This window comes from Camelus dromedarius, chromosome 5 (assembly GCF_036321535.1).
Source record: "Camelus dromedarius isolate mCamDro1 chromosome 5, mCamDro1.pat, whole genome shotgun sequence".
Classification (NCBI taxonomy): domain Eukaryota; kingdom Metazoa; phylum Chordata; class Mammalia; order Artiodactyla; family Camelidae; genus Camelus; species Camelus dromedarius.
Genome location: NC_087440.1, coordinates 75,130,663 through 75,153,237, shown reverse-complemented (window position 1 = coordinate 75,153,237; position 22,575 = coordinate 75,130,663). Strand labels below are relative to the sequence as shown.

General features: G+C 40.0%; 1 protein-coding gene across 4 annotated transcripts in view; it reads left to right on the top strand.

The window, feature by feature from the left end:
- STON2 (stonin 2) overlaps positions 1–22,575 on the top strand; it is a 139,791-nt gene that overhangs the window by 33,934 nt on the left and 83,282 nt on the right. For all 4 annotated transcript variants that reach the window (XM_010976393.3, XM_031454138.2, XM_064486167.1 and 1 more), the window contains one exon: positions 20,181–20,378. In XM_010976393.3, the coding sequence (XP_010974695.2) occupies positions 20,181–20,378 (198 nt within the window). The remainder of the gene's footprint in view (positions 1–20,180; positions 20,379–22,575) is intronic.

Genomic DNA, 22,575 nt, shown 5'->3' with positions numbered 1-22,575 from the left:
ATATTCTCTGTGACAAATTGGGAAATATGCAAAAAACGCTTCTGCTCTATGCCATGATATAATGGTTGTCTTGAAGAAAAATGGTTATTGTGAAAAAAAAAATTGTGTTTGAAAACTTTTTTAATTAAAATGAAAAAAACTTAATTAAAAAAATCAAAATTATTTAAAAATTTTTTTGAAAAGTCAAAACTGTGAAAAAAAATCCTTGATTAACAAAATACCAGCATTTTAAAGACAAGATCCTACCAACCCCTGCCTGTGGCAACACTTCACCCTAATCCTAGCCCTAGTCCAGTAAAACTCTACTTCCAAAAATAGGTAGCTAGCCTGTAGGCCACAGTTTGCTGATTTTGTATTTTTTTAAATATTGCATTTAAAATGTTATTTAATTACTGAGTTTTCTGGGCATCCACTTAAACTTTGCACCCAGGGCAAGTGCCTGACTTGCCTCACTCCAGTGGCAGCCCTGCATTGTACTAAGGATATAGGATTTATTGATATTACTAGAGAACACATCAAGAAATGGCAACTTTCAAGCACATGAAAGCATAATGTTGGCTTGAAAACTGCTCTAACATTACTAATTCCATCTGTTTCCCCATATGAAAATTTAATTCAGCCCTATGGAGAGGGGGCTTTCTACTGAGGGAGGAGCCTGTCGGCTGATTTCCCAGCAGACTTGAGACCCGATGTATTTATCCAGCCCCACTTTGGCCAGTGTGTCTAACCTGGGGATCCAGAAACCATGGAGGACTTTGCAGAGCATCAGGGTGGTAAAGAAAATGGTAATAAATCCAAGGGCCCTATCCCAACTCTCCTGTCGATACCCAACTGCCCATCAAGGAACCTACCAAATAAAGGAGCACAGGGTACATCCCTATTAGCTAAACTAGCCTTGCTAAGAAGGCCAGCTAGCTCATGGGTTTCCTCACGCGGACTGTGTTTAACAGGAAGAAAGAGTGAGTGGTTGGTAGAAGAACTAAGGCTAGGTGATAAGGAGGAGAACCTGGGCTTCAGCCCACTCAACACGGGTAATGCAGACACCCCCCAGGTTAGACAGTTCCATTCTGGAAACTGTTGGGCAGCTCACATTTTTAACTTGAATCCAAAAGGTTTGGATATATGTGCCCTGTCAGTGACATCACATACATTAACTGCAGGCATTACACCTGAATAGCAGTGTGTACAGCAACTGTCTTCATGGTGATAGAGACGATCTGAGGACATTTGTAATCACTGTTGCCTGCTCTATGTAGAAGGATGTTTGCAGGTGTGATAAAGTTAAGGATTTTGAGATGAGGAGATAGTCCTGGATTACCTGGGTGGGCCCTAAATGCAATTATATGTATGTATATAATAGGGAGGCAGAGAGAGATTCTGCCCACACAGAGAATGAAGGCAATGTGAAGACAGATCAGAAAGGGATTTGAAGATGCTGGCCTTGAAGACTGGAGTGATGAGGCCACAGCCAAGGCTGCCAGCAGCCAGCAGAAGCTGGAAGAAGCAAGGAACGGATTTTCCCCTAGAGCCTCTGGAGGAAGCATTGCCCTGTTGTCATCTTACTTTTGGCCCAGTGATTCCGATTTCCAACTTCTGGGTTCCAGAACTGTGAGAGACCACATTTCTGTTGTTTAAAGCTACCAAGCTTTTGGTGTAGCAGCCACAGGTAACCAACATACCAAGTCTCCAGAATCTTAAAGTGGAGCCAGGCTGGGAACAGGTCAGTATGGGCTAGTGGAGCATCTCTAACAGTGCGGACCATTTGTTAGGCAGCTGTTCTGTGTTGGCCACTATGCTTCCCCTCCAGAGGGTATAGCCCTCTGCACACTTTTTAAAGTTTACACCACCATGCATGCAGGTGGTGAAGTTCAGTCAGAACAGAGATTCCATGGAAACTGATTTTTGGCTTCAGCCCTCTTCCCAGTCACGTGGGTATTACCAAAATAAATACTCTTTCCTGTAATGTAGTTGCAGTCTCAGTTTATTCCCATTTTATTCCTCGTGTCTTATTTGCTTCCATTAAGTGCCCAGCACTCTCTGATTGGATGTCTTTGTGTCAGGAGAAAGGGAAAAATTGTGTGTCTTGGACCTGTCCCATGCAGCCTCTCTATGAATATCCTTGTATGAGAAAATCATGATGTTGGCCTCAGAGAAACAGGTGGGAGGATGACAAGGGAGGACTGGTGAGTGCCGTTCCTAGTCTGGATCCCTGGAAGCAAAGCGTGGAGCCTTACTCAGCCAGCTTGTTTCCTGCCAGCGCGTGCGCACACACACACACATACACGCAAACACACACACACGGAGTACCTAAGTAGAGAAGTGTTATCCGGGATACTCTTTTCCCCTCCCCTAGTCCCCATGCCTCCACTCTTCCAGTTTTTCTGGCAGATAAAAAGCAAAAAAACCAAAAACAAAGAATTGATCTTTTAAGCTGTGCCATCTAAGAATAAAGCCAAGGAGGGCCTTGGGTTTCAGCCTGGAAGGGGACTGCGCTAGCTGCCTTCAGTAAAATGCTGGCAGCTGGAGGCATGGTGGAGTAAGAAACAAAGAGACTGTCATTGGTGGTAAATCTCTTAGTTTTGTGGCATTTAAATGCCACAGGCTGCATTGAGAAGCCAAGGAGTTGTTAGTCGCCACCCTGGTGACCTGGCCACTTATTTTATTGCGCACTGAAGCAGGCCAAGGTTGACTGGATAACCAGGAGCAACAGCTAGTGGGGAAAACAACTCCAGAAATGCTTAAATCCATCAAGGGAGCAACGTTCTTTTGGACTTCCACTAGGGCAGGGTTTGAAGCAAGTGCCATCGTGGTTGGTCTGGGGAAGAGGAGATACATGATCTCCCTCAGAAAAACAGAAGTGAAGTCAGCTGAGTGGCAGAGCCTTTCCATAACCACAGACATAGAGACGAGAGCCAGCACCCGTTCTTTGGACCTGAGGATACTAGGAATGAGAGGGTATATAAGACCATGCCTCTTGAACGTTTCGTGAAAGTTGTTTCCTCCACTAAAAGACCTGAAATGTGGTGAAGGCCAAATGTGGGATTTGGATCTCTGACCCAACCAGATCACATCGATAAATGTTCTCTTTAGAGAGATTTTCACTGGAATCTTAACTGTCAAACATTTAGACTTTGGACTTACATTAGCACAAGAATACCATTCACATCTCCAGTTGGAGAATGTGGTGTGGTAGATCTAGGCTGTGGTTCTTTCAGAAGCCCTAACAGGCCATCCCTTTAATTCACAGTGTGCAGGTTTGGTATGTGTGGCTATTTATTTTTTGGCTTAAGAATTTCACAGGTTGTAAAGTTTCCCTGGATGTCTACATTTGCAGAATCATAATTCAGCAACTGTTGATCACTAATGAGATCTGTGGAACCTGCCCAGGAACTTGTAGAATTTCCTCCTTGGAAGTCTCACTCTACTCCATTGATATGCGTGTTACATGTGATCTGCTTACCAAGCATATTAAGAACTTCCCCTTAGGTAATAGCAGTGGTCTCAGGCCAACACATGCAGGCCAGCTACTGCCGGAGCACCCTTAGTCCTACTTCCTTGCACACCTTGGCGCTGCAAGCCATCCTTGTGTTAGTTACTGTGGTGCTCCTCATGCTTTATGAAAACCTTCACTTCTTTTCTCCTTGAATGACACATCTCTGTCCTGTTGGTCATGGAAGCAGTTCTGCCAATTCAAATGTGAGTATGGTAGAAATAGTAAACTGATTTAAAAATGAAAAGAAGGGAAAAAAAAGCAGGGATGAATGGGGTGGGAGTGGAGGGGGCAGAGGGACACTGGATATGATCACAGCAGCCAGTGGGTGATTCTCTTGGTGCTCTGAGGAGGTCATGAGACACTGGCCTCATGTCACCAAGAACTGAACAGTGAAAAATGTCAAAAAATTTAACTGAAAACTTGTTTGCTGAACTCTGAACTAAATGCATAGATATTCTGTTAAACCATGAGCAGAACCAAAGTGTTAAAAAAAAAAAAAACCACACACACAAAAACTTCTGGTGAATCTGTTCAAACCAAAATTGAACCTTTATATTGTTCCCTTAAAGAAAGACTTTTGAAAATGAATCTGAACCCAGGTGTATTTTATTCCCATTGGGTCCTTTACAGTAGTGTTTCTGAGTTTGCCTCGTTGCACAGAGTTTTCCTAACGTCGTATGTTGCCTCCTCTGACTTTAAAATTCTACCTTGCACCAGAAAGACTGGAGCTGTCAGCTTCCCGATCACCTAAAATCTTCATAAAGATTCTCTCAGAGCAAGGGCTGATTTCACAGATGTGCATTTTACAAGTGAGCTTAGAATGTGTTTGCAAATGCATGCAGACAAATGGACTGAAAGAGCGAAGTTCATCCCCCAAATTAAAAAATATATGTATTAAGGCACTATTAACAGCGTGAGGCTTCCTGTTCACTCATCATGTTACGGGCTGACCTTCTTCCACGGACATGGCAATTTTGTGGCGAGGCCAAGGCTGAATTGGACCCATTATGCAGATACTGCAGGATATGCATAATTACAAACATAAAAAAAAAAACTTTGATTTCTGGAACATTTGTCCCACAGCCCAAGCGAAACACTAGCATTCCCTTGTCCTTCAAATGTCTCCCCTCCCAGCTTGGACTGAGGCCTTCCCATTGTGTCTGGGGAAGCTAATTATTTGGGACGAGAGAAAGAGCCATTTGTTTGGGGGAGGACCAGAAATGATGTCAGCCATTTAAGAGGGAGGCAGGGGTGACAGCTGAGAGACTTAATCCTGACGAGCCTGGGGTTAATTTCTATTATGTTTTTCATTCTGGCTACGGGGGATGGGTGGTGGGTGGGAGTCGGGTAAGAGGCCAACCACTGGGTGAATATGGAGACCAGGCGCCCTGCATTTGGCATGCATAAATATTTCCCTCCTCAACAGAGGAGGTCTTATTTTCTTTTAATACCTTGAATTGTTTTTCTCTGTTTTGAAATGTAATGAATGACCTTTCCGGAATCCATCTCGGACAGTGATGCACTCAGGAACGAATTTTATCAGAGCCCTTCTTCCAGGGCCCGCCTGGTGCCCCTGTGCCCCTCTCCACTGGGCTCCAGGATGCTCTAACCGCCACCTCCCCTGCTGTTTCCCACAATTTGTTTCTGCTCTTGCTGTTCCCTCAGCCTTAGAGCTCTTTCCCCACATTTGCACTCAGAGCTCTGCTCAGCCTCCCCTCCCTCTACCATCTCCCTGCTCTTTTCTGGCTTTAAATGTCTTTACAACCCTGAAATGGGGTTATATACTTACTTGTTCATTGTCACTCTTCCTCACTAGAGGGAAGGGACTTTGTCTCATTTACTCTGTATCCCAGAGCATGGTGCATGGAACTTAACAGGCGCTCATTTTGTACTTGTTGGATGAATGGATGAAAAGGGGAGAGATATCTATGAAACCTGCTGCGGACAGACTGCTGTTTATGTGAGTAATGAGCTGTTAGGAGGAACTTAAAGGATGGCTTCCTCAGTGAAGTGATTTTTTTTTTTAACAAAGTAGGCAAAGAAACTAGACCAGCTTCTTCCTCATCACTCCCTTTTCTTACCAGTTGATTGTTAGCATCAGTTTTTGATTGCCCATTTTATGCACACAGTATATATATACACATGCCACATGCATACACATAGATACATGACATATATGGACATAACATATGCACATACCGTGTACTCATGCCCATATAGCGTACATTTACATAGGCACACATATAACATATACACTTACATATATAACCATATAACATAGACACCTAACATAACAAATACATATTTTACTAAAACTCCAATATTCTCTTCCAGCTCAGCCTGGGGGCCATGTGGCCTGTTGCATCCTCACCCTCAGCATGGGACACGAAGCACAAAAAATTGCCCAAGCGTGCATTAATTAACTAGTTCATTCATGCAAAAAATATTAGGTGTTGGGAATGCAATTATGAGAAAGTTGGACACAGTCCCTGTTCTCCCCAAGGTTACCTAACAGTCAGGCAGTCTTGTTGCCATGAGGCCTTCTGGGGTGAGAAGAGCATCTCTGAACCGGTCCTGGGACAGCTGCGTCATATTGCCAGCTATGAAATAGCACGTGAGCCACAAATGAAGCGTCGAATCAGATCTATTTTGTATTCATGGTTGGGTGCATTTACAGCGTTGGAAAAATCATTTAGCTCTAGTGAGTAAACATTGAATCATAAATAAAGGACATGGCATCAAAATGTGTAAGTATTTGAAATTTTTGTCTACCCAGGATTCCAAAGGATTAAAAGGGAGAAAGGTATTTTATTTGCTATATTACCTGTTTTAGCTGACAACTTGTAAGTTTATTATTTATTCAACCAATGGACTATGTACCGGTCATTGTTCACGGCACTGGGGATACAGTGGGATATTCCTGCCTGATGGAGTATACATTCTGCTGGGGAAGCCATACCAAAAACACGATCAAGAAGTAGATCCAGTGTGTGTTAGATAATGTGTTAAGTGGGAAGAAGTGAAAAATGAGGCAAAGAAAGGGTACAGGGTGAGGGAGGTTATGAAAATTAACCAAAGCTCAGGGAGTGAAGGCACTTTGGAGTGAAGACTTGGGAGAAGTGAGAAGAAAGCCTTGCAGAAATTGGGGAAGGAACCTACTAGGAGGAAGGAACTATAAGTGACCAGACCCTGGGGAGATGGCCATGTTTGTGGTGTGCGATTTGAGTGGAGTGAACTGGGGAGAAGTTCAAGAAGGAGATGCACCAGAGAGGTTGTGAAATCCTTGAGGGCACAATGAGCAGTTTGATCTTTATTTACTGTGGGAGAGATGGGAAGCTATGGGATGGTTTGGAGCCAGTGGTGTGAGCCAACTAGTCTTGAAGAGATAGTTCTATCAAAACTGTATGGCCGCTCTGTTGAGAGCAGACTGAAACGAGGACAAATGGAGAAGTGGGGAGGCCACTGCATTGACCCAGGGGAGAATGGTGTTTGGGACCAGGGTGGTAGCCAGGAGATGGTGGGAGTGATTGGATTCCAGGCATGTTTTGAAGGTAGGACTAACAGAAGTTGTGATGGACCAAATGTAAGCAGAGTCAGGGTTTGTTCTAAGCACTTGAAAAGGTGAAGGAGCTGCTGTGGAAGGGGTAATAGGCACTTAGTTTCCTACTTGTAAAGTCAGCGATCTAAAGCAAGATTGCCAGTAGATCTGGACATAAGCTTGGGTCTGGAAGTAACTACCACTTCACCGTTTTTGAGTACTTCCTTCGCACCAAGCACTTTTCCAGGTGCTTTTTCACTATTAACCAAATCCCTTTAAGAGGTGGGCACTATTTTCAGCTCCATTTTACAGGTGAAAACAGAGAAAAACAGAGGTATTGTCACTTGCCCCAGGCTACAGGGCTGAATGTGGGACATGAACCAGGCAGTCTGGATCCAGGGTCTTACACACAACCTCATCGGAAAGGAAGGAAGGCAGATTTTTTTAAAAAATTAATTTTTTTAGTTATCTCTTTTGGGGAGAGGTAATTAGGTTTATTCATCTATTTATTTAATGGAGGTACTAGGGCTTGAACTCAGGACCTTGTGCATGTTAGGCATACACTCTGCCACTGAGCTACATCCTCCCCACCTTGGGAAGGCAGATTTTTATCTGTTTTCCATTTTATTCCTTGCTGGATGGATGTGGCTACGAGGCATCGTGATAACAGCAACCTGCTGCTATCTGGCCCAGCTATAGAGGTCTGGCCCTGGGGAGAAGAGTCGGCTCTGGACTCAGTACTTTGTCTCACTTCTCAACTGGCCTTATGGCCTGAGGATATTCAGTTCAGAACCTAAGTAAAATGATTTACCTAAGATTTCTAAGCTGGTAAATAAATAAAGTGTATGAGACCAAATGAGAGCAGTTTGTCCCCCACAGTAGGGACTGTGCCTCTCGTAGGCACATTATACTCTTAGTTTATCTTTCAAGGGGAACTTGGGAGTTTTATCTAACAACCGTGAAGAGCTAATGTGAAAACACAAATAGTGAAAATAGTTTCCTTTCTCGGATAGTCTTTTGATATGTGGTTTTAATAAGCTTTATTAACTATCGAGTAAATACAAAGAAACATATCTAAAATGTATATTAAATTACGAAGAATGACAGTGCAACCTCTCATCCAGTTTAATAAATAGAATTCTGTCATCACCCAGAAGCTCCCATGTTTCCCTACTGATCACGACATCCCATTTCCAGGCATCCTCTTCCTTCCTCCTCCATCACCACCTCCCTGGGTTTTGTGATAACTGCATTGCTTTTCCTAACAGCTTTCCTACCTACACATGCGTTGAGAATGATATAATTGAATTTCATGTTTTTGAACTTTATATAAAAGGAATAACACTGCCATGTATTATTCTGTGGCTTGCTCCTTTTATATAACGTTATTTGTGAGATTTTTCCATGTCATTACCTGTAGGTACAGTGTTTATTTCATTATACACACACACACACACACACACACATATATATAAAATAATAAAAAAATAAAGATATTTTTCCATTTCCAATTGTGGTGTATTACATTTCAGTGATAGACCACAATTCATTTACCTTTCTGTTAGTGGTGGATACTGAAGTTATTAAGGACATGTTTCTATGAGTATGCTTTTTGTCTTTTCTATGACCATTCTGAACACACATCCTGGTGAACACATGCAAGTGATTCTCTTGTGTAAAAACATCAGAAGGGAACTGCCGGGTTGCAGGGTGTGTTTATCCTCCACTTTATCAGGTAACTTTAGCACCAACCTGTTTTCTGCAGTGGCAGTTTACTCCTACTCCACGCCCCCACCTACACTGGGATAGTCAGATATCTCTATTTTTGTCATTGAGAGGCTGGAAGAAGGGGAGTGGGGGAAGACTAATGGCATCTCATGTGGTTTTCATTTGCATTTCCTAGATTACGAATGAGGTTGCTTCTTTCTTTTTTTTTTTTGGTTTTTGCTTTCTTTCTGTTTCTCTTTCTCTCTCTGTTTCTCTCTCTCTCTCTTTCTTTCTTTCCCATTTTGATTTTTTTCTTTCATAAAATGACCATTCAAGTACTTTCTTGGAGGTGTCTCCCTTTTCCTTGCTGATTTCGAGGCGCTCTTTGTGGATATCCTTCTAGGGTTCCTTGTGGATGTGAAGATGTTATCTCCTTCCCAGTGGGTGGTCTTTTCACTCTTTATGGTGCCTTTCAGTGGGAAGAAGTTCTTAATTTTAATGATATGAAATTTGTTTATTTTTCTTTTATGCTCAGTGCTCTGTCTTGATAAGGAAAATATTTCCCTACCCCAAAGTCATGATCATATTTAGCTGTATGTCTTCTAAAATATATCTTGTGTAGCCTTTCACACTTTGGCATTCAACCCACTTAGAATTGATTTTCCTGGATGGTGTGAAGTGGGAGTCTAATTTCATTGTTTTCCATATAGTAGTATTTTCCCAATATTATTTCTATAATTTATTTTAATGAATATTTATAAATATATTTATATTATTAAAATTTGATTCCATTCGTGTCTAAATAGTGTGATTTTGCTTAATACGAGGGAAAAAACATGCTAGGATTTTGGGAGTGCATAACTCTATAATCTAGTTCAGGGGGACTTAACATCTTTACATCATTAATTCCTTCAATCCCTAAATATAGTCTATCTCTTCACTTATTTAGGCCTTCTCTATGGGTCTGTTAATAAACTTGAGAAGTATCTCCTCTGAGGCCTTGCACATCTTTTGTTAGATTTATTACTATGTATACTTCATATTTTTTGTCGCTGTTGTAAATGCTATCTTATTTTAAATTTCATTTTCTAAGTATTTTTTGCTGGTTAAAACTTTTAAATACCTTTTCTTTGCAAAAGACCCTGTTCAGAAAATACAGACACACTCATGTGTGCTGGTGGGAATACAAAATGGTACAGCAATTTTTGGAATACAGTTTGGTAGTTTCTTATAAAACTAGATATACAGTTACCATATAACTCAGCAATTATATTCTTCGGCAAATGGAAACATGTTTATACAAAGACTTGTACATGAATGTTCATAGCACGTTGATTTATAATAGCCAAGAACCGGAAACAACCCAGATGTCCTTTAGCAGGTGAATGGTTAAACTGACTGAAGTACATCCATACCATGGAATATTACTCAGCAATGGAAAGGAAGTAATTGATACCTTCAGCAACTTCAGTGAATGTCAAAGACATTATGCTGAGTGAGAAAAGTCAATTCTGAAAGGACACATACTGCATGATTGCATTTATTTAGCATTCTTGAAATGACAAAATTATAGAAACGAAAACAAATTAGCGGTTGCCAAGACTTAGGACCCAGGCATGAGGAGAAGAGGTGGGAGTGGATATAAAAGGGCAACATGAGGGATCCCTGTGGCAGTGGAACTGTTCTGTATCTTGTCTACGGTGACAGATACACAAATCTACACATTGATAACATTACAGAGAGCTAAATACACACAGAAACACATGCACAACATGTAAAACTGGGGAGATAGGAAGAAGATTGGCGGATTGTATTAATGTCAGTTTCTGAGTTGTGATGTTCTACTGGTAAGTGGTGGGGATTCAAAGGAAAGGATGATTAGAGGGGGAAAAAACGTGTAAAAAGACTTCTTAGAGGGGCAGTAGTTTAAAAAAAGTTGAGACTGTGTTAAGCCAAGCTTGTATTAGACAAACTCTAGTTATGATTTAATTATCCCTTTTCATAGATTACTACATTCTCTCTGATAATTTGTTTGGGATTCTTATATCGATGTGATTGAGATTGGTCTGTAATTCTTATTTTGAGGATATAAATATAAAGAGGTGCACTTTGTCAGGTTTTGATATCAGGAAATGCTAACTTCATAGAATGAGTTAGTGAGTGGTTGTTTTTTGTGCTTTGGAATAGTGGAAGATTGAAAATTTTTTTTTCCTTTAAAGTTTAATACAGCTTTACAGTAACCACCTGGCCTGACATTTTCCTTGAGGGAAGATTTTAAGGACTGATCCACTTTATTTAGTGGTTATTGGATGTCAGTGTTTGTTTGTTTTGGGGGGGAGGATTAGATTGATTGATTGATTAATGGAGGTACTAGGGATTGAACCTGGGGCCTCATGCATGCTAAGCATGTACTCTAACCATTGTGCTATTCCCTCTCCTGAAGTCAGGTTTTTAACTTATTTCTCAGATCAGTTTTCGACAATTATGCTTTCCTACGACTTCTGTAATTTTACCTGTATTTTCAAGTGTATTGGTGTAAAGACAGGCATTTTCCCCTCATTGCCTCCTTAATCTCTATAGCACTTGCATTTTATGTATCCTTTTTCATTCTTAATGTTACTTATTTGTGCTTATTTTTTTCTTGACAAATTTTCAATTCTGTTAGTCTTCTCAAAGAATCTTTTACCCACGTGTTTTTAAAAATTTCAATAATTTATGCTTTTATGTTTGTTATTTCCTTTTTTCTAACATCGTTGGATTTATTTTGCTGCTCTTTGTAACTTGATAAGTTGGAAGTTTATTACATTACATTTAAGTTCTTTTCTCATAGAAGCAGTACAACTTTTTTCCCCCATGAGTTCTTTTTTATTATTATTGAAAGAATTTTTTAAATTAGACTATAGTCAGTTTACAATATTGTATCAGTTTCTGGTGTACAGCATAATGTTTCAGTCAAACATACACATGTATATTCGTTTTCATATTCTTTTCCATTATAGGTTACTACAAGATACTGAATATCATTCCCTGTGTGATGCAGAAGAAACTTCTTGTGTATCTATTTTATATATACTAGTTGTTAGTATCTGCTTATCTCAAACTCCCAATTTATCCCTTCCCACGCCCTTCCCCCCTCACCCCCATAAGCATTACTATGTCTGTGAGTCTGTTTCTGTTTTGTAAATAAGTTCATTAGTGTCTTCTTTTTTCTTTTTTAAGACTCTACATGTGAGTATTGGTATTCTTTCATATGGTATTCTTTCTCTTTCTGGCTTACTTCACTTAGAATGTGAATTAAGGTCCATCCCTGTTGCTGCAAATGGCATTATTTTATTTTATTTTTCATGGCTAAGTAGTATTCCATTGTTTACATATACCACAGCTTCTTTATCTACTCATCTGTCACTGGACATTTAGGTTGTTTCCATGTCTTGGCTATTGTATATAGAGCTGCTATGAACATTGGGGTGCATGTATCTTTTCGAATTAGAGCTCCCTCCAGATATATGCCCAGGAGTGGGATTGCTGGATCATATGGTAAGTCTATTTTTAGTTTTTTGAGGAATCTCCATGCTAGTTTTTATAATGGCCGCACCAAACTACATTCCCACCAGCAGTATGGGAGGATTCCTTTTTCTCCACACCCTCTCCAGCGTTTAACGTCTGTGGACTTTTTAATGTTGGCCATTCTGACGGATGTGAGGTGATAATTCATTGTAGTTTTGATTTGCATTTCTCTGATAATTAGCGATATTGAGCATTTTTTCATGTGCCTCTTGGAGTTGCTTGTTTAGGTCTGCCCATTTTTGGATTGAGTTGTTTGGTTTTTGTTATTAAGCTGTATGAGCTGTTTATATATTCTGGAAATTAAGTCCTTGTCAGTCTCACCATTTGCAAATATTTTCTCCCATTCTGTAGGTTGTCTTTTTGTTTTACTTATGGTTTCCTTTGCTGTGTAAAAGCTTGTAAGTTTAATTAGGTCCCCTTTGTTTATTTTTGCTTTTATTTCTATTGTCTGGGTAGACTGCCCTAGAAGAACATTATTCAGGTTTATGTCAGAAAATGTTTTGCCTATGTTTTCTTCCAGGAGGTTTATAGTGTCATATCTTATGTCTAAGTCTTTAAGCCATTTTGAGTTTATTTTTGTGTATGGATTGAGGGGAGTGTTCTAATTTCACTGATTTACATACAGCTGTCAGTTTTCCCAGCACCACTTCCTGAAGAGACTGTCTTTTCTCCATTGTATATTCTTTCCTCCTTTGTTGCAGATTAATTGACCATAAATTTGTAGGTTTATTTCTGGGCTCTCTATTCTGATCCATTGATCCACATGTCTGTTTTTGTGCCAATACCATGCTGTTTTGATGACTGTAGCTCTGTACTATTGTCTGAAGTCTGGGAGGGTTGTTCCTCCAGCTTCAGTTTTTTTCTTCAGTATTGCTTTGACAATTCTGGGTCTTTTGTGATTCTTTATACATTTTGGGATTATTTGTTCTAATTCTGTGAAAAAAGTCCTGGGTAATTTGATAAGGATCACATTAAATCTGTAGATTGCTTTGGGTAGTATGGCCATTTTAACAATATTAATTCTTCCAATCCAAGAGTATAAGATATCTTTCCATTTCTTTAAGTCATCTTTAATTTCCTTAATCAGTGTTTTGTAGTTCTCTGCATATAAGACTTTCAGCTCCTTGGTCAGATTTATTCCTCAGTATTTTATTTTTTGGGTGTGATTTTAAGAGATTGTTTCTTTACTTTCTTTTTTTGATATTTCATTGTTAGTATAAAGTAAGGCAACTGATTTCGGTATGTTAACTTTGTATCCCATCTTTCCCTGATAGTACTGTTTACCTGCATTCTTAAAGTTTTCCCAAATAGTGTTTTCATTATTCTTTGGTTCTGAATATTTTCTAATATTCATTAAGATTTCTTCTTTGACCAAGGAATCATTTAGAAGTATGTTTGTTAATTTCTAAATTTTAAGTTGTCTTGTATCTAGTTTAGATAAATAGATACTTGTTTTCTAGATAACTGATTTAGATAACTAGATACTCAACTGTATTGTGATCAGTATTCATGGTCTGTTTGATAGCAATTTTTTTTAAATTTGTTATAACTTGCTTCTTGTCATAGCTTGTGGTCACCTGTTATAAAAGTTCTAGGTGTGATTATAAAGACTATGCATTCTTCACCTGCTGAAGTGCAGTGTTCTGTGTATGACCATTGGATCAGCTTGTTCACTTTGTTGTTTATGTATCTTCTGTTTCCTTGCTGATTTTTTTGCCTGCTTGATCTGTCAGTTACCAGTAGAGGTACATTTTAAAATCTCCCATTATGATGATGGGCATTTCTTGTCTTCTGTAGTTCTGTCAACTTTTACATTAATAGTAAATAAATTTACTATTAAATATATGTAAATTTAGAACTATAATTATATATTTCTGATGAATTAAAAATTTTACTATTTTGTTGTAACATACTCTAACAATGCTTTTTACATTAAAATCTATCTATGTTCTCTAATATATTGTTTCTTTTCATTAATATTTTATCTTATATGGCTTTCTTATTCCTTTAATTTCATGATTGATGAATCTTTATATTTTAGATATGTCTTTTATAAACACGCATTGGATTTTATTTTTTATTTAGCCTGGCAGTCTTTTTCTTTTAACTGGAACACTTAGTCCACTTATATTTATTATTAGTTACTGATATAGTTTTGTTTCTATCATCTTCTGTTTCTGTTCTTTTCTCACCTTACTTGCTTTGAGATTAGTTGTCATTTTTGTTTGTCTGCCCTGTCCTTATTTTATCCTTATTCTTTGAAGATGTCTTCACTGAGTAAATGGTCCTATTTGATAATTTTTTTTTTCTATTTGCACCCTGAAATATCCATTGGTTTTTCTTGCTATTGAGAAAGTGGCAGTCAGTCTAATCACATTCCTTTGAAAGAAATCTTATTTTCTCTCTGGTAGCTTTTAGGATCTTCTCTTTGTCTTTGGTCTCACAGCTTTGATATCTACTTGTGGAGTTATTTTTGGTTGCCATGTTGAGATACCTTGGGACTTCTAATCTGACAAGTAAAATCTTTCATAAATGTGGGGCCAACTGATGTCCTTCAAAGTCCGATGGCCCCCATTCCTGGGCTCTAGGATGTCTGCCTGTGATCCCTCAACAGATAAAGTACATTCTTTACTGGGTGTGTTTGCCCTAACAAACTAATAGCCCTAGGTAATGCCTAATCTTGTAATAGCTCAGGCTGGTTTGTTTCAGTCCACATCTCCACCTTATGAGTCATAAAACCCACTGCCCTTCATGGACCCTAAATTCTTACCTCACCTCACCTACAGCCAGTAAGAGACTTGCGCACAAACCAATCAGGCACTTTGTGACCCAACCTTATGAAACACCCCAATAACTGGCCCTCGGTGCTCACACAAAGCACCTCTCAACTCTGTGGCCCACTGTTGTCTATGGCAGCGTACCCCTAATAAACTCTTTTTCTATTCCATATTTTTTCTCTGGTAAATACTTTTACCAACCTGTGTGCGTCACCATGTTACTGACAGGCCGCCCCATTCTGTCTCACACAGTGAATTCTGGGAAATTGTCAGTCAGCATTGTTTCAACTATTGCCTTAGGAACTCAGGTTAGATGTCTATGGGAACTTCATACTCTGTCCTCCATGGGTTTTAATCTCTTTCATAATTTCATCTCTTTGTCTCCCTATGCTATCCAGTCAATTTTGTATTTATAGTGTTACTGAACCAAACTTGGGTCTGCTTGTCTGCTATACAGCAATGCCAATTTTCTAATGCTGGGTTTTGGTAAAGGAAAGTACAGTGTTTTGCAGGGTGCCATGCAAGGAGAATGTGCAGCTTATGCTCAAGAGACCCCAACTCTCCAGTGGCTTTCAGGAAAGGGTTTTTAAAGGCAACAATTTGGGTGAGGGTTGCAGCTCATGGACTTTCTTCTAATCAGTTGGTGGTGGAGTAACAGGGTGATGTTTTTGGGAATCTTAATCACCAACCTTCTGCTTCCAACCAGCTGGGGTCTACATGCTTGTGGTCAGCAGCATGTATTTACCATCCTCCACTTGAGTGAGGGCCTTAGTTTCTACAGAACAACTCAAAAGATTTGTGTCAGATTGTTATGTATATTTCTTGAGGAGGAACTAGGACTCTGTTTTCTGCTGAGCTATTGTTTAAGCTATCATTGCTTTTCTGCTTGACTGCTTTTCCTTTGTTTCTGCATTCCCTCACTTCCCTAATTAGTAACTGCTTGAGTCTGCTCTTTGGTACTCAGGGAAGGCTTATGAGACTAAACCCTTTTTCAATAAACAAGGAATGGAGGACAAAGAGGGGCTTTTGTATCAGGGAGGGACCTGAAGAGTCCTGCTCTGTTTTAGTAGTAAGTATTTTAACTGAGTCTCTTTGCATACACCTGAAACTAACATTGTAAATCAATTACAGTTCAATAAAAAATAAAATAAAACAGCATTTTTTCTTCCAAAGTTCATTTAGTTCTTTTTGAATTCTATGTGCTCCTTTCTCAATATTTTCTTTTCTTAGTTTCTTGTTTTCTTAAACGTATTAAACATACTTATATTTTATGCTTAATAATTCTAGTGTCTGAATTCTTTGTAGGTCTGATTCTGTCTGCTTCTTCCCTCCAGTCCTCCCTCCCCTCTCACATCAATTCATGGTAAATTGATTTCTTATGTATTTCGTGATTTATTTATTCATGATTTTTAAAATTTTAATTTTAGTTTTAATTTTTTTACCATGTGCTCTTCCAACTGAGGAACATTCTGTGTGGGAAGGCTGGTTTTAAAGGATCTTTCTCCAGAAAGGATTAGTAGTTGCTTTTCCCTGGTTTCTTGAGGCCGCTATCAACTTGGAAATACTTCAAACACTTTCTCAGACTGGCAGCTTTTCAGACCACACAAGTAGCTTTAGCTGCAAACTCCTATATGTGACAACCTGTGGTTATAAAGTCTCAGATTTTTTTTTCTCTAACTTACTCCCAGGCTTAAGGCAGGCAGTTGCCTTTCCTATCCTTAGCTTAGGGTTATTAGTGGAGGGATGTTCCTCATTTACCTTTTAGCTTAGCCCTTTGAGAACTCCAGCTTTGTGCAACAGATCTTCTGTTAAATTTTCCATCTTGAGTAAGCCCTAGGATTTTTTCTCCTTTGCCTTTGTTGGCAGGAAGAAATTTTCCCTCTCCTCTTCTAGATTCTTCTGACTGGTCTAGGAATTAAATTAACTGAGACAGATTAACAGAAGAAAATCAAACAAAAGGTTAATAACATGAAAACATGGGGGAGACCCAGAAAAACTGAGTAACTTGTCATAGTGATTGAAACCCTCACCTTTTATACCATCCTCAGCTAAATACAAAAGAGGATGTTGAGGGGGAGAGGTTACCAGAAAAAGCAGAGTAAAGAAGGCTGATTATGATACTGGTTTAAATCCAAGCCTTCTCCGCTGATAAGAGTTTCTAGAGGTTTGGTCATCCTTCTCTTCTAGGTATGGCATGAGGGAGACACCTTTACAAATGAGATTTCTGTTACAAATGTAAATGTTTTTAAAAAAGGGTAGCTTCTACTTGGTTTTCAGAATTTTTCCATGTCTTCTGTTTCTTAGAAAATAACCAGCTTAAAATAATTAATATGCCAGAGACATCTTTTAGGGTGGCAAATTCTGCTCCCCTACACCTTCTTCACAAGAGGTTGAAAAAATTGAAACTTAGTTTGTACTGGTTTGTACAAAATCCTCAGAGTGTGAAAATCAGGTTGTGCGCTCTGCTTATCATTTCTGGGTTCCAGCTTTCACTTGGCCTCTCATAACTCTTTACTTTCTTGCCTGCCCTGTAGTGTATTTTAAATAAGTGTTGTTACGTTTATCTAATACTTTAATTATATTTCCACAGGAGTTCAGCGTCTATTCCACAATACTGTAGGAAATGGCAGTCCTGTGATAAAACTTTTACAAGTTCAGTTTTGCTTTTGCTTTTTTTAGTTGTTTCTCTTTCTTTTCTTTCCTTTCCTTTTCTTTTCTTTTCTTTTCTTTTCTTTTCTTTTCTTTTCTTTTCTTTTCTTTTCTTTTTTTTCTTTCTTTCTTTCTTTCTTTCTTTCTTTCTTTCTTTCTTTCTTTCTTTCTTTCTCTTTCTTTCTTAGTGTTTTATTGTTTTTCTATGTTTGTGTGGGAGTTTTATAGGTAAAATTTCAGTTTTAACAATCTAATATAAATTGTCTGTGTATAAACTGTTATGGAAAGATTTGTGGTACTTCTTTTTTGTTTGTTTGCTGGGGTTTTTTGGGGGGGAGGTAATTAGGTTTATTTATTTTAATTTAACTTTTTTTTCTTTTTTTTTTAATGGAGGTACTGAGGATTGAACCCAGGACCTCATGTATGCTAAGCATACACTACCGCTGAGCTATACCCTCCCACCATGGTACTTCTATTGACATAACCAACAAATACTTATTGAGTGCCTCCTTTGCACCAGGTACTATTCTAGGAATGGGGGCTTGAGCAGAGGAGAAATAATTTTTTCTCTACCCTTCTAGTTGAGAATCCCGTATAATAAAAAATTAATAGGAGAAAAAGAAACAGAAGTTTAATAGCATGTATACTCCTGTAACTGGATAACTCCCCAAAATAACCCAAGCCACCACCAGCTAAAGGCAAAGAGGATGCTGGGGGTAGGGAAAGGCCAGTTTGGGGAGGCTTTTAGGAAAAGCCCAGGAAACAAGGGTAAGGCTGTTATGCGGATTTGAGTCCTTCTCCACTGATAAAGGGTTTCAAGAGGTTTGGCCCTCCTCCTTTTCCTGCTACAGAGAGGGAGACAGCCTTACAAATGGAGATTTCCCTTATAAATGTGAATATCCCTTATGAAGGGGTAACTTTCACTCAGTTTTCAGAGCTTCTCCCTAGTCAGCTGTTTCTTAAAAATAATCAGCCTAAAATAATCCTTAGGCCAAAAAGACATATTTTGGGGTGGCAAATTCCGCTTCCCTTCAGGGTACAGAAGTGAACAATAATAGACCAAGACCCCTGCCACCAAGGAGCTTGAGTTCTAGTGGGGAAGACTGGATATTAGTATGTTAGAGGTAACACTGAGGAGAAACAAAGCAGAGGAGGGTTCTTGCCTCTTCGGAGAAAACAGCTCAGGAATATCTCACTGAGAGGGTGACATTTTTAAAAGAAAATGGGGTGTGAGCCATGAGCACTCCCGAAAGAGAAAAGACCTGTATGTCTTATAAATGCCTAAGAGAATACAGAATGAAAATTCTCTGTGGCTTCATATTTATACTGTGTCACAAATATTGCTATTTATTTTTTTCCCATCTTAAATCTCAATTTCTCTTCCTGTTTCTTAACTCAACACTGTAATTTTGATTCTCTAGCCAGGAGACCTGACTCTGTCTATCTTTTTGGACAAGCTACTTAACCTCTTTGAGCCTGTTTCCTGCTGTATAAAATAAGACCACTGCCTAATTCAAGATTGATGGGCAGTATGAGCTAACATTTGTAAAAGTTCATGTCAAAAGACATTTCATGGGCACTCAATAATTGCTAGTTTCTTTTTTATTCTTCCTTCCGTGTCCACACTCTTCTGAGCACTGGTTTTCAGTACTTGTCAGTAAATTTGCAGTAAGATTCTTATGTAACACCATGGGGAAACCATGTGGTAGGCAATTAACTAAAGACAAATTAGAAACATTAGAAGATTTGACTTCAAGAAAAAAAAAAAAGAAGAAGAAGAAACTTTCCAAAGTGGATTTTACTGAATTTGATGTTCAGGGTTAAGGAGATAAAGCCAAGCCCTGTGCATTTTCCCCTTAAAGATATTTTTCATTGTGTTGCAGGTCAGCAGCCCCAGTGGATCTCAGTTTGCATTTGTAACAGTCTGCCATTCTTATTACAGTCAAACTCAAAGCAAGCAGTGACGTATCACATCCATATGCGAATACGTTAATATTCACATATTTTTCCCTTAACTCAATCTAGCTCTAATTTTGCAGTGTAGATTGCTGAGTTTTCTTCAGATTGTTGACGTGCCACTAAAAATGGAGGAAATGTAAGAGTAAAGATGAAACTGCAAGGCTCATGTAGTTTGGGTCTAAATGAAGTGAAACCAGGATTCAGAAATAAAAGCAAACCGTAAAACCACTCCTGTCCTTTAGTGAGCTTTTCTCTGATTGGAGGGTCATGTGACCTTAGTTAGTCCCTGTTTTGATGCTGACTCACAGTGGGGTCTCAGTCAATTAGTTTTCCCCGTCGATATCATGAACGATACTGCATACCCTTCCTTGCCTGGTATGGCTGTTGAGATTTCATAGGATCTGAACAACATCAAAGTCAGACAAGCACTAAATATTAACAAAGTACAACTATTTATATTGTATGCTTTTGGTTTTTGGTCTGTCCCCAGCCCTACCATTGACTGTGCCCTGCTGGACGTGCCCTTCCTTCGCCTCCCTGGGGAGATGCCCTCTGCCCTCTGAGAGCAGCTGGACCACACATTCTGAAGATACCAGTAGCCCTAGTTTTGGCCCCTCGTACACAGACCTGCAGCCCATCAGTGCTGAGGAGCTGACGAGTGGCCCAGCTTCCAGGGCTGACTCGACTGGTAAGATACAGCCCTAAGCCAGAGGGCTCTGCAAATCACTTTGGTGACCTGTTGCTACTTCTCAAATCTCTGCGGCCTGCTTTGTTTGCAATGAGTTCAGGAGTATTCATCCAGTTAAAAAGCTAGAATCCTAAGTGTTTCAGAATTGCACTGGGGAAAAGAAAACATGCATACAGACTGGCTGGTTGGTTGGCAGATTATTAATACTGGGAAATCATTTGACAGTATATTTAAGGTGTTATTTTCTGACTGTTCAGTACAAGTACTGTTCCCTGGCAATTTATTTTCTCCTTGAATAACTGAACTATGTGTAATATGCACAAGGCTGAATCTTTCATTCCACCACCCACACATCTTCTCTGTTCAGCAAGAGGGAGATTAGATTTAAGCAGAGAAAAAGTAGATGTTATGTGAAGTGGAATGAGAATCAGGACGCAGCCACTGCATCTAGAGTACAAATCATTTTGCAGTTATGTTTATTTGGTGGTGCATGAATTGAGCTATTCGCCAGTCTATGGCATCCCATGTTCTCATTTGTTAAATTTCCAGTAGGTGTAGGATGGAATGCTGGCTGGCTCTGCAGGTGGAATATGGGCCTGTCAACAAGCACTATATTGTGGGTTGGTTTTAGGTTGGCACTGGAAAGATGCTGCGTGTTCTTATGTTTTGGTTATTTGGCCCTAGGGATTGTTTTCCTTTGAAAGTGACAGAGTTCCTGATTGTTTCTCAGATTTTACCCAGCGTGTCCAACAATACTTGTTTTTCCGTCTCAAAGATGTTGTTTAGGAATTTGTCTCTGGATAATTTTTCAAATTTGGCTAACATTTGCCCTCATGCTGTGTATTTCTTGGGGGGGGGTTCTACAAGTAGAAAAAGGAATCTCTCTTGCAGACTAAAGGGTTCAGGCAGGATTTGGCTTGGTATTTGATAATATTGTAAGGAATCTTAGTTTATGACAGTCTCTCTTTCTCCACGAGCCACAGTTCTTTGTAGCATTTTGTTTTCACCGACACTCTCAATTCTGCTTGGTTGTCTGTGGCTGATGATCTCAGTCAGTGGCTGATCTGTGCTCCCACAACCCCATCTCCGCCACTGGGAGCATTTTGTGGATGGGGAGGCACCGTCAGGAGCTGAGGCAGCGAGGAGGAGAGGCTGTGCCTACCTCCCCTTCGCCTCTTCTTTCTCCCAGCCTCCCTGCCAACTCTTCCCATGGACGAGGCAGACGACGTGTTGGCTGAGAGCACACAGACACTGGAATCAGACTGCTTAGGTTCAGATCCTCCTTCTGCTATTTGCCAGCTGTGTGACCTTGGGCAAGATTCTGAATATCTTTATAGCTCAATTTCCCCACCTGGAAAACGGCCATAATAATAGTACTTACCTCATCAAGTTATTACGCACTCCAAGGGAGGCAGTTTACGGAGAGCAATGTACATACACAACGCCTGACACAGAAAAAGTGATCGTCAGCGTGCACTTTCTTCCCTCTCCTGCCCCAGTGTTCTTAAGCCTTTAGAGATGCGGAGGTGGGCTCCTAACTGCAGGAAAAGTCAAGGTCTCTAGGGTCAGGCTGTTTTTCCAGTGGCCTCTCTACTTAGGTGAAAATTGCCTTAATTCCTAGAGGTTCAAATGATGAAAACCAGAGTCCTAGCCTGAACTGGACATTATTAATCTGTCTCCAAATCTTGTAATTATTTTTAGTATCTTCCTTTTCATTGAAAGCCTTCTCCCCCGTTGCTTTGGTCAGGGTCCTGGCAGGTAGCAGATGGTACCTTCAAAAGGGCTTATCTGAAGAGAGTTTCATGAATGGACTCTTACAGAGGCAGCAGGAGCTAGAATCATGGAAGAGGGGCTGCCCCCCCCCACCAGGCGCTATGGCTGTGATGGGACAGCACCACTGCCGGACGCTTGGCAAAGGGGAGAGAGAGGGGAGTAAATACCCAGATCTTGTGCTGCTGCTGCTTTTCATCAGATGCTGCTGGAAGCCAAAGGGCCCGGAGCCCTGGTGAGGCAGCCCACCGAGGTCAGCCCCCAGGCCACAGAGCAGGTGGGGAAGGGTGCAGAGTGGCTTTGGGTGAGGGGAGGTGATGGAGCAGATGGAGAGGAGCATACACACTTCCGTTCCCAGCAGGAACTAAATGGCCTGTAGGCTGGGGTTTCTCCAGAGAGACAAATGCAACCTAGGACTGGAGGATGA